This window comes from Cervus elaphus, chromosome 12, assembly GCF_910594005.1.
Source record: "Cervus elaphus chromosome 12, mCerEla1.1, whole genome shotgun sequence".
In the NCBI taxonomy this organism is placed as follows: Eukaryota; Metazoa; Chordata; class Mammalia; order Artiodactyla; family Cervidae; genus Cervus; species Cervus elaphus.
Window position 1 is genome coordinate 46,722,738 of NC_057826.1, and position 12,358 is coordinate 46,735,095.

The window sequence follows — 12,358 nt, forward strand, 5'->3', positions numbered from 1 at the left end:
CAAACCCACATTTCCTGCATTGGCAGGCAGATTCTTGACCACTGAGCCACCAGGGAAGTCCACATATATTTATATATAAAATACATATATAATATTTATATATAAAAATATAAAATCCTGAAGCTCCACCAAAATCTAAGAAGCATCTTACTGAGTTGGATACTGGCTGGCCACTGGCTGAATTTCCACCAACAGTGAGTCTGGCATTCAATTCTTCTGCAAGATGAGTCTGGACATCCAAGTTATTTGATGGTGGAGATGAAGGGAAGGCTTGATGGCTGTACATGGTGGCTTCATCTTCTCTTATAATTTCCCAGTTCTAAAATGAACAGAAGCTTAAGCTACATACTTGAATCAATTGCCATAACATATATCTATCAACAAGAATGAGAAAATTATTTCTACCTCAGAAGATTCTCGGTTGTCAACACTTTCTGTTTCCTCAGATATCTGTCTCCTGGTAGTAAACGCACGCTGGGCTTGCAGTTGAATGTTACCATTCTCAGCATCAGTTAGGTTGTCCCTGCATTAGAAATGTAAAAGCCATCACTCACGCCTGAAGAGAGTTAAAATGATAGCTAAAAATTCTGTGTTCATTTAGAAAGTATCCATATTAGATCAGAATTCATTGTTTGGACCCAAAGGCTAGTTCAACATGCTCAGCTTAAGTTGTAGGCACAACAGTACCCTCAGAGTACCTTATGGAGTTAAAAGTTTTTGTCAAAATGGGTAACGTGCATAATATTTCATCACTGTACCTAGGAAAATGTCTCCTGTGTATGGGCACTCAAAAATATTTGTTGAATGAATGAACACCTGAGTGTTGCATAAGTAATTTTATTATATTATTATTTCACCATGTTATTAAAAGAGTAAAATCTGAAGTAGCTCTAGAAAGTTCATAAAACAGAAGCTTTTTAAGAGTTGCATTTATATCTTCATGAATTAGAAAGTAACATTTTCCAGAACTGGTCTCAAGCCAAGGGTCCGCCCTCTAGTTTCCCATGCATGAATGTAGAAGGCAGAAGGAAAGACAGTATAAGGACACTATAATTAAAAACATAATAGATTATAGATTAAATGGTATGTTTTTTATCATATACAGTAATGGGTCTGTTCTGAAAAAGCACAGTAGTAAAGGAGTGTCTGAATTTAGGAAAGGCATGGTAAATCAGACTGCATATCCTTTCCGCAGTCATTCATTAGTTATACTACTCTAGCTAGTCATGTTTAATATAGCCAGACCGTAAGATCAAGAATTTTGTATAAGTATTTAATAACAAGATTACTGTTAATTTATCTAATGCCACATAAGCCCAGGATATTCAGAAGACCAATTCTTGCTGTACAGTTGCTGGAGAAAACATAGTGGTCCTAAGGGAATGCCTCATACATTTTTTCCCCCTAAATAAATGATTTTTGCTGGCTGAAAGCAACATCAACCACAGTGAAAGAAATGTGACTCTGCTCAAGTCAGGCTTGCCACAATACAGAGGTATACAACAAGATGTTTCAGAATTTTATCATGCATTCAGTCTTGTAATCTGTATGCCATTCTACAGAGATCAATACCTCTGTGACACAAGCAAAAATGCTTTGGAAGCATTTGAGAACAGAAAACGTCTACAAAAGTGCTTGGGGATTTCCCTGGTGGTCCAGTGGTTAAGAATTTGCCTTCCAATTGCAGGGGACACAGGTTCAATCCTTGGCCGGGGAACTAAGATTCCACAAGCCGTGGGCAACTAAGCTGCTGCTGCTAAGTCGCTTCAGCCGTGTCCGACTCTGTGCGACCCCATAGACAGCAGCCCACCAGGCTCCGCCATCCCTGGGATTTTCCAGGCAAGAACACTGGAGTGGGTTGCCATTTCCTTCTCCAATGCGTGAAAATGAAGTCACTCAGTCATGTCTGACTCTTAGCGACCCCATGGACTGCAGCCCACCAGGCTCCTCCGTCCATGGGATCTTCCAGGCAAGAGTACTGGAGTGGGTTGCCATTGCCTTCTCCAGGGCAACTAAGCTGGTGTGTCACAAATAGAGAGGACACATGCTGCAACTAGAGAAGCCTGAGCGCCACAACTACTGAGCCCACGTGCTCTACAGCCCTCACACTGGAAAAAGAGAAGCCTGTGTGTGCAGCAATGAAGACCCAATGCAGCCAAAATTAAGGGAAAAAAAGTGCTTGAACCACGTGTGTGTGTTCAGTCGCTCATGTGTCTGACTCCTTGTGACCCCATGGACCATAGCCCACCAGGTTCCTCTGTCCATGGTATTTTCCATGGCAAAAATAATGGAGCAGGTTGCCATTTCCTAGTCCAGGGGATCTTCCCGACCCAGGGACTGAACCCACATCTCTTGCATCTCCTTCACTGGCAGGTAGATTCTTTACCACTAGTGCCACCTGGAAAGCCCCCTTTATAAATATCAGTCTGATGATAATAAAAGAAAAATATCACTGAGGAAACATAAATCAGAATGCCTGAAAGGCCATTCTGTCCTTGATTTGGATACATCAGAAATTATGTACACATTCACCAGACTGGTAAATGGGTGTTTAACAATAGAACTTATTATTGAGTCCTTTATATTTTATAAATAATTTGTTTTAAAAACACTGTGCTGTAGAAATCAACTTCTAATTATATTTTAGTAACAAACTAAAAAATCTCCAAGATTTTCTAAATCAGTCTAGAAAGAAAAATGTTCCTTTTGTGGCTATCTAATAATTTAAAACAGAAATAACTGACAATTCATTAAAATTAAAGAAGCAATCAGAAGGGTGATATTTGTAATTCAAATACTTTTTAATACTATTGAATCATTTTAAGAAAGAAACACCTATGATAGCACTTTTTACGCCCTGCGCCATAAAAAAAATCCTAGTATTCTTGCAGTCTTTGGATTCCCATACTATTATGAATTCATTTGAGCCATGACTTCAAAATGAAAATCAGTGGTCAAAATGTATTCAGATTACAAACACAAAAGTCACTAGCACGTACTGAGGGGTTGGTCTTTTCCACTGTGTTCTTCTAGATTCATGGTTTACATAGTAGGTCCTTCCAAGGATATCTTGTCTCTCTTCCCATCCTGGAGGTAGAGGAGAAGGTTCCTGTTGCTGCTGCAAATGGCAAGCAGCATCTGGTTGGTCCAAAACTACCCAGCCAGGCTGAAAAACAGAATGGTGACAATTAAGTTTACGCTTAACTTTTTTTAACCTTATAAATTAATGCCACTAGCACCACCTGGAAAGCCCATAAATTATGCTAGAGGAAATTTTAAGAGATTTAAGCAAACCCAGTTTCATAAACTATGCAGACAGAATGAGCACACTGTCAACTTTTAACACCTAAAAGGAATATCTGATGATAATGAAGGTTGTTTTTTTTTTTTTTTCCCAAAAATGATAACACTTAGATTTTGCTTGAATTTAATTTTTTTTAAATTTTTTTGAAAAAATTAAAACATGTCTAATAGGAGAAAAAGGACTTGGAAAACTTTAAAATAAACAGCATTGGAAGACACTAAAAAATGGAGAAGCATAGTTCAACCTTACACTATTCTCTAAATTATAAGCAGGGATCGTGTCTTATTGGGCATTGTCTCTCTCAGAGAGCAAGCACCTTGTTAATTGTGGAAGTAAATAACTCTCTGAAACCTGAAAAAAAGTGCTGTATGAAGGTCAAAAATGTAGAGGCATGGTAGGGAAGGGCAAATGATTTAGAAATGGTGATTGAAAAGACATTATGATTCTCTGGTCTGACTTTTCTCTTTCTCCTCTGGACCATGGAATGGCATTTTGGTCAAGTCATAAAACAGCCAAAGAAAGAAAGTTTTGTTTTGTTTATATGCTAGGAAGGCACTGGAAATTTCCTCTGAGCCTAGAGAGCGGCAAACATACAAAAAAACCTTAGCTAGGGTAGTTAGAGTAAGGAATTATTTGAAAAAAGTAGCAAGGGTTAATGACATGATTTTATACAAGAAACCTCAAAACAGAGAAGGCAGTCAGGAAACGGTTCTGCTAAACACCGATATGGTTAGGAAGCATAAATAAACTATGAATGAAAACTTGAAAACTCTCCTAAAAGGTACACAAGAGAAGACCTGAGTGAACGAAAAGACAATGTGATCTTGGCCAGGGAGATTTAACCTCACAAAGACATCAATTCTCCCCAAGTTAATTTATAAAGTTGTCAAGATTTAAATAAGACTACATCATGGATTTTTTAAAATAACATGACAAAGCAATTTTCAAATTCAAATAGACACAAAAACAAGCAAAAATAATCAGCACAATTCCAAAAAAGAGTGAAGATAAACTTTATCAGATAAAACATACCATAAACCACAATTAATTAATATAATTGGAAAGCTAAGAAAGAGAATCCAATTTATAGAATTCAGTTTATGATACAGGCATTTCAAATCTGTGGGAAGATAAGCAAATTACTTAGGAAAAAAAAGGAAAAATTATTTGGACTGCTACTTCATACCTTGTAACCAGAATGTTACAGATTGAGCAATATTTAAAATGTTACAAAGTAAAACCAAAATGTATTAGAACAAATCTAGGGATATTAAAAAAGTATATTCTAAGAGTAAAAAATCCATTAAGTATGACATCAAACCCAGATGGCCTAAGAGGCTGAGTGATTTGATTATAATCCCCCAAATTTGTACATGGCAAAAACTACTAAATAAAGGTGAAAAAAAAAAAAAAGAGAGAGAGAGAGACAAACTGGGGAACATATTTGGTGCCATAATAACAGGTAAAAACTAATTTCCTTAATATATATAGAGTCTTTTTTTTTCCCCCTAGACATTGGGGATCTAGCATTGGAGGACTGCTGTGCCAGCCAGTTGATGGTTTAGAAGACAGAAGAGAATTCTTCTCTCTTGGAAGGTGGGGTCTGAACAGGAAGGGTCAGGGAGACCTCGGGAAGAAAACGATCGTTTTCTGGCAGCAGACAGAACAGGATAAGGTTGCAGCAGGGTTGATCTTTGGCTAGTTCCAAGGAGAGGGTTATAGACTGAGGTGGAATGGAAGGTGAGGCATAGGAGAGGGGAAGACAGACAAAATTATTCCAGGAAAAGAGATATGGATGAGAAGTAAAACAGATTCCTTCTCTTTCTCATTCTTTTTTTTTTCCTTTTATCTCTTCTGTAGGAACTGACATCTCGCTAATTTTATTTCCTTCTTTTTATTGCCAGGAACTCCATTCTCTCTCCCTTCCCTCTACCCTTCCTCTCCATCTGTGTTTACCTTCCTCCTCTCTCTTGTTTCCTTTCCTTTAAATGATCATGATAGAAGAACTATATACCTAAAAATCAGTCTTGTACATACCAAATCACATTTTATTTCTCTGGTCTCAATTTTAAAAGTATGTGAGTTGAATTTTTATATTTCAACCTCTTGGAAAAAAAAGGACCAATTTTTTAAAATATGGTTACTGATTATATTTCTACAGATTAATAAAATTCATTAATAAAAAGGTCCTCCCTACTGCTGTAAAGGATTATAAAAATATTCAGAGCTTAGAAAATGGTACCAAAAATATTTTAGAATCTTCTTAAAAGATTTCTCTATTAAAGGTCTTTTTATTGAGTTTATGTTACGCAAGTAAACTTCTGGAGGGGAAAAAAACTAATTTAATTAAGGGCTTATTTTTTAAAAACCTGGTTCAGTTCAAGGAAGAAGCATAGTTACCCATTTGTTTACCCATGTCTAAATATGAACATTGTTTAGAAAGAATGGGTTTTCATTTTCAGTATAGAATGCCTCCCTATTAAACATGTATCAGCTACTATTCTTCACAAAATAATTTTCTAAGGATCAATGTATGTTACTTAATTACTAACCTCAAAGCTAACGTGCAACTGCCCACAATTTAACAGTCAAAGATGGTCAAAAAGAAAGGATTCAGAGGTACACCAAACATTATTATGTAGCAATCACATAAAATACATAGAGCTAAACCTAAAGTTACAAGGGGTACAAAAAAAATATTACATAATTATGTACTATAGTCACACTTTACCAAACTTCATCCTACCAGGGTACACACTGCCTAAGAGTGAGCCTCTTTTGAAAATTACAACTCTTTTCTTTAAATGGTAGGATTTTATATATTCAGTCACAAACCAGATGTCAAAGACAAGACTTCTCTGGTCATTAGCTACACAGAAGATAAATAAGCACAGATTCATGTGTTTGAATTCCTAGGGCCTTTCATAAATAAACTCCTACATGCTTACATCTACTGAAATTATAAGGTGCATTCTGAGGGAATTCAAACTTGAGACATGAGACCACAAAATGAAGCGAAGCAGCTCTACCCACAGAAACTGAACTGTGAATAAGGTACCTGTGATACACGCGTGTGGGCAAAACTTGGAGCAGGTTACCAAATAATGAAATGCTGTTAAAAATTTTTAAGTTACTAAATAAAGAATTTTCTTTCTTTATAGCAGACATCCTTCATTTCAAACAGAATTCCATTATTCAGGTCTCCCTGTGCACTAAAATGCCAGTTAGAGAGAAAGTTCAACTCAATAAATTCCTAAATTAAAAAAAAAAAAGATTATTATATGACACATCACAGAAAAACTAAAAAGAAAAAAAGAAGGTATCAAATAAGGGCATTAGACGTGAGAGAGGATATTAAGTTTCTTTGATCACCAGAGTAATAAGGCTAACTATTCAAAGAAAAAAGTTCTTTCTTTCTATTGTTATAGATTCCCCCACAAAGTAAAATCTCATTAGTGCATATAAAAAAAAATTCCCAGGAATCTTTGTCTCAAAAGCACTGCTTGTTATCAAATTTTCTCAAGATGTTTGGGTGTGTGATGCAGAGCCCAGCCCTGGGGAACGGTCCCTCATCCTGACAGTCCTTCTGGAGACTTTAGCAGTCCCTTCATCACAAAAGCAGGACTCCTGAGAAGAGGCATACACACAACCCCTCCAAAGCAAACCAATGCCACAGCAAGGGTGCAGTCAGTGTGGTTAGAATAAGGTGCTACCTTCTGATGATAATGTTTGTTAAGTGGGAACCTCAAGGGGCAAATGTTTTTGTTCCCTCTTCAGATTACGAACTTTTTGTGCTGGAAGAAACCCTAGAGGGTAGCAGTACACCCTGTCACTCTGCAAAGGAAGAACCTGAAGTCCAGAGAAGGTTGAGGCTCACATGGTCACTCAGCTCACAAACAGCAGAGCTTGCGACTAGGACTCCAGGCTCCAAGTCCCTGTCCAATTCTATTCCAAATACATGTTCTCTGTCTCTTCTTCACTTACCCCAAATGCATGGGACTCTGCCCAAATCCTTGACTGGACTGCCTCTTATCCTGTCACCCATGAAGACGGTTACCTTCTTTTGGCCCCCAATTAATGTGGCTTTTTATTAGATCACTTGAATTTTTTTTCTCTCTCTCTTAGTCTCCTTTTCTATGAGCCCTCCCACACCCACCCCAACCATGATAGGAAAAGTAACAGGAATTACATTTCATAAAGGAGTTCCTAATTAGCATCTTCAAATTTTCCATATATTTAACTTTCAAACAATAAATTGTGTTCTTACTTTAATAGAGGGGGCACATGACATGGTTTTAGAAAACTCTGAAAACTAGAAACAGTTAATGACTTAATTACAACAAATGCTTTCATTCATAAACATTGTAATCTCTATTCCTTAAGCTTTAAGAATGCCATCAGTAATGGCCATTCATTTCACAGAAATATCCTTAGAGGAAAGAAATGTTTAACAAATTCTTGGGTAAAATAAACAAATGTCTAGGGAAGCAATTTTTATTGCACACATTTAACTTTATTAAGTAGTTATTTTTTCTTTAGAGTATAGTAAAATAAGAAATTGGATGTTTTTCTTCTTAGTTTAACCAAATATTTATAAAATCTCACCTCTAATTCCTCAGCCTGTTCTGTGTTATCGTCTTCTGAGCCACTGGTTTTAGGTAAGTAAGTCATTTTTAATCTCAGATAACCTTTAACTCTTGATTTGTGACTGTAGAAAGAAAATAATAATTCACACAACTTTAACACTAAGAAGAAAATCATTCATTCAATAAAAGTTCATTGAACATCTACTAGCTTACTAGGAGAGATTCAAGACAAGTTTCAATGCAGAAGAAAAAGGAATAGATGGTGCAGAAAAAGAAACATCCATAAATAAATAATTGTTATGAGATAAATAAGGAACTGTGGAAGTTTAAGTGAAAGATCAGAGAGATCTTCAAAGAGAAGCTGGTATCTGAGTTGGGCTAGAAGACTGGGGAGGATTTTGATCTATGGCAGTCAGGAAAAGGCATAAGAGTAGAGAAAAGGGCAAAAATAAGGAAATAGATGGGAAACCGGGGGTGCAGTTAAGGAAATGGAAGTAGTTGAGACTGGCTGAATTACAGGGTATATAAAGGAGGTGGGAATGGTCCAACTGATGATGTCTATGTGAAGCAGAACTTTTAAATTTTATTTTGCATACAACTTGGAGGATAGGGAAAGGCATCCTCACAGACGTGATTTAGGGATAATAATCTAGCCATGTTGTATAAGATAACAGAAAAGTAGAGAGCAAGGTCAGATAACTATCTGAACCCTAATGTCTTTGACAGCTGTTTGAATCTGTCATATAGTAATTTATCTAATCTACTGTCATACTGTATCTCATACCACCTCTTAGAAAAATGAGTTGTCTAAGTTAAGGGTTGCTGCCCACAGTAGTAATACTTAATTTAAAAAAATTCTTAAATTTATTTTTGCCATACCCACAGCATGTGGGATCTTAGTTCCCTGACCAGGGATCAAACCCATGCCCTCTGCATTGGGAGCATGGAGTCTTAACCACTGGACCACCAGAGAAGTCCCCTCATTCAATTTTTTTAAAAAAACCTGTCTTTCTTAAGATTCTAACTTAAGACCTAACTCTGTCTATTGCTCCCACCAATTCTATAATAGCACTCTGTTTACTCAGGAAATCCTTGCTTGTCATGGCTTTATATATCAGTTTTTTGAAAAATTTTTATAGATTTCAGTTATGTAATAAGACATAAGAGTCCTAATCTTTGCTCCTGTCTTCAAAAGGTACTCCCCTATGCCACTCTTATTCTTTTTAGTTGTTCTCTGCACAGTTCTCATGGATTTGGAAAGTGTCCTTCCCTGACTGGTCAGTAAACCCCCTGATGCTATTTTCCAGACCACTAATGTGACTCGTGTCTCCATAGTCAAGGGGGTATGAACACTCTATGACTTCTTATAAAAGACAGATACAGAAAACTTACTCAGGTAATATTTTAGGGGAGAGTTTCTCTACAATGATAGGTTTTATTATGTTTTTCCAGCCAGATAATAAGCCTGTGGGTTTAAATCTATTGATGTTCAAAAAAAAATCTAAGAATGTATTTGGATAAAACTCTTTCTGCACTTGCAGCAATACCCAGTGCAGACAGAAGATGTAAACTGTTATAGTGTTTTAAAGATAAAGACACCAGAAAGCATTCAACAAATTGAAAAGCAGGTTACTAGGGCAACCAAATAAGAGAAGAACTATTTAGTTATTCTTGGTATACAGATGTCACAATCAGTTCAAAATTAAAGCAAGAAAAGGGACTCACATTGCACGACTTCTACAGAAATTAAATGTGACTTCTCTTATAGACAGAAAATACGAACACAAAGACCACTGTTCCCTTTATTTAAATTTATATTACAATGAATATTTACATTTTTTAATAAAAAATTTTACTAAGTTCATTTGCATTTTCTAGTTTTAAAGAGAAAACAAATAGTTTTGCACAGATGTCCTTCTTTGGCTTTACTTCGACCTTTTTGTCAGTAAATTCTCATACATGTCTTAACTAGATTTTACTAGATTATGTGGTACAGAAGATCAAAAGGTGTTTTATTTAAAGCTTAAACTTAAAAGTTTTTGACAAAAATCAAGTAATTTGGTTTAGGAAAATGGAATTATGAACATGCTATTTGAGTTTTAAATTACAGTCTTTACTCATGTTATTTTCTCTAAATATTTGAGTTTTCTGAAATTTTTTTAAACGAAAGTATGCAAAATGTAGTTACATTTCCTTGAAAATGTTTTCGTATCAAGTTGGATTCTTTTTTTTGACTGTGCCACGCAGCTTAGGGGATTTTAGTTCCCCTACAGGGACTGAACTGGGGCTATGACAGTGAAAGTATGGAGTTCTAACCACTGGACCACCAGAGAACTCCCTAGGTATTTTTTCTTAGATAAACTGATGTTTGCAATTTTTCAAAACACAGTATGACAAAATTACACACAGTATAAGATATAAAATACATATAAATTAATGACATATTTCATTCTTCTAGTCTGATAAATATTAGGGGGAAAAGTCCTTCCCAAAGGGGTATGATCATTTTCAGAATTTTTGTACTGTGCATATATAACTTTTTTTGATTTTTTGATGTGGACCATTTTTAAAGCCCTAATTGAATTTGTTATAATATTACTTCTGTTTTATGTTTTGGTTTTTAGGCTGTGAGGCATGTGAGATCTTAGCTCCCTGATCAGGAGTCAAACCTGCACCCCCTGCATTGGTAGGCAAAGTCCGAACCACTAAATCACCAGAAATTACTTTTTAATCAGAAACAGCAACAAAGCTTTAAAAAACTAATATTTAAAAGTAGCTTATTTACAAAGGTTTAAACTGATTTTCCAAAGAGGCTACTGTAAAGTATAATGATATTTTTAAAAAACCTTCATAAGCTATTATTTTATATTTACTAACCTTCTTGGATGAAGAACAAAATCCTTAAATGTATATGGTCTCTCCATTCTTGGATTTTCTGTCTAGAATAAAACAGTGGGTTTTTAAGATATATCTATAACAACAAAAATTTATACTTTTCAAGAATATTCATAAACTATGACCTAAGGCATAACTGAAGTTAGAAGTCAGAAAAAAGTAGATTTAGCTTATTAAATGGTTACAATTGGTGATTTGACAGTACTTTCACTTTCCTGCACTGTCGGAATTGCTCCTGGCAGCACAAGTCAGTATAAAACTATCTGAGCAGGTGTTCGTGAAGCCAAAAGGAGGGTGAAAGCAGAAAAACACTAGAGAGTGGTTAGTGTGTTTGCGCCCCAAAAGAATATGGAATATGTATTCAATAAAATGTTGGCATGGTTAGACCACAGAGGCAATTCTAGGAGAACAAAGAAAGTAAGTAAGCAGCTTGGAAAATAAGACTGAATTAAATTCATTATTAAAAGTTTGCAATGTCTAAAGACTGTAGAGAGACAAAAAACATCTGAAAAGATTGATCAAGAATTACTACTTCTCTTTCTTAACAAGTTCAACAGTCCTTTGTTTTTATTATTCATTACTTCTCCGCTGCATTTGACATTGTTAAACTACCCATTACATCTAGAAACTCTTAAATTCTCATGACAACATTTCACTTGGTTCTTTTCTGTATTCTCTTGGTCTGTCTTCCCTTTCTCCCCTGACAGAACTACACTGATGAACTTTCAGTGTTTGGCCTTCAAAGCTTTCATCCCTCTCATTTGGACAGTCCATCCTTCTCAGAGATTCTGCAGTTACCTCAGCAGTGATAACTCTCAATCCTTCCAGACCCTTTTCCCTACACAATTTACTTTTATACCTCTTCAGTTGCCTGCTTTAAGTTTCATTTTTCTTGTTTTCTACTGCTATGCAATATGGCCAAAAATAAACTTACCATATCTTAAAAAAACAAAGGCTTTCTGCCTACTCTTTTTGCTTGAGATACCACCCTTATCTCCCAAGTTCAACATGTATTATCTTTACTTTCTGCTTTTTTGTTTATTTCAACTAGAGCTCCTGGTCCAATAATATCATGTAATGAAATATCTCCTGAATCTGTTCCCTTCTGTTGCTATATGCTTGGTCCAGATTCACTTTCATGCCCATGTTGTTGTAATTATCAGTTTCTTTCTATGAAACTAAGCTTTCCCCAGTCTAGTTTTTCAGTAAAATATTTTCAAACTGATCTTCCTCAAACAATGCTTTCATGATGTCAACCAACTTCAGGGGATCTCTATTTCTTTCTTTTTTTTTTTTTTTAATTCAGGCTCTTGTCATACCTTCTAAGTTCATTTAGGCCTTTTTTTAAAAAATTTAAATTTTTATTTTATATTGGAATATATCCAATTAACAATGTTGTGATACTTTCAGGTGCATAGCAAAGTGATCCAGCCATACATATAGTATTTCCAATCTCCCCCAAATTCCCTTCCCATCTCTATTTCTTACTGGGGTTCATATAAGGGAATCTTCAAATTAAAATGGAAAATTGAGATATTTTCAGAAAATAAGAGGCTCAAGAATTAATAGCAGT

The 12,358-nt window shown here is 35.6% G+C and overlaps 1 protein-coding gene across 3 annotated transcripts in view; it reads right to left on the reverse strand.

Moving 5' to 3' along the window:
* NEDD4 (NEDD4 E3 ubiquitin protein ligase) overlaps nucleotides 1–12,358 on the reverse strand; it is a 132,553-nt gene that overhangs the window by 39,027 nt on the left and 81,168 nt on the right. For all 3 annotated transcript variants that reach the window (XM_043919325.1, XM_043919324.1, XM_043919326.1), the window contains 5 exons: nucleotides 10,768–10,829; nucleotides 7,910–8,012; nucleotides 3,000–3,166; nucleotides 406–523; nucleotides 152–319 (listed from right to left, as the gene is read on the reverse strand). In XM_043919325.1, the coding sequence (XP_043775260.1) occupies nucleotides 152–319; nucleotides 406–523; nucleotides 3,000–3,166; nucleotides 7,910–8,012; nucleotides 10,768–10,829 (618 nt within the window). The remainder of the gene's footprint in view (nucleotides 1–151; nucleotides 320–405; nucleotides 524–2,999; nucleotides 3,167–7,909; nucleotides 8,013–10,767; nucleotides 10,830–12,358) is intronic.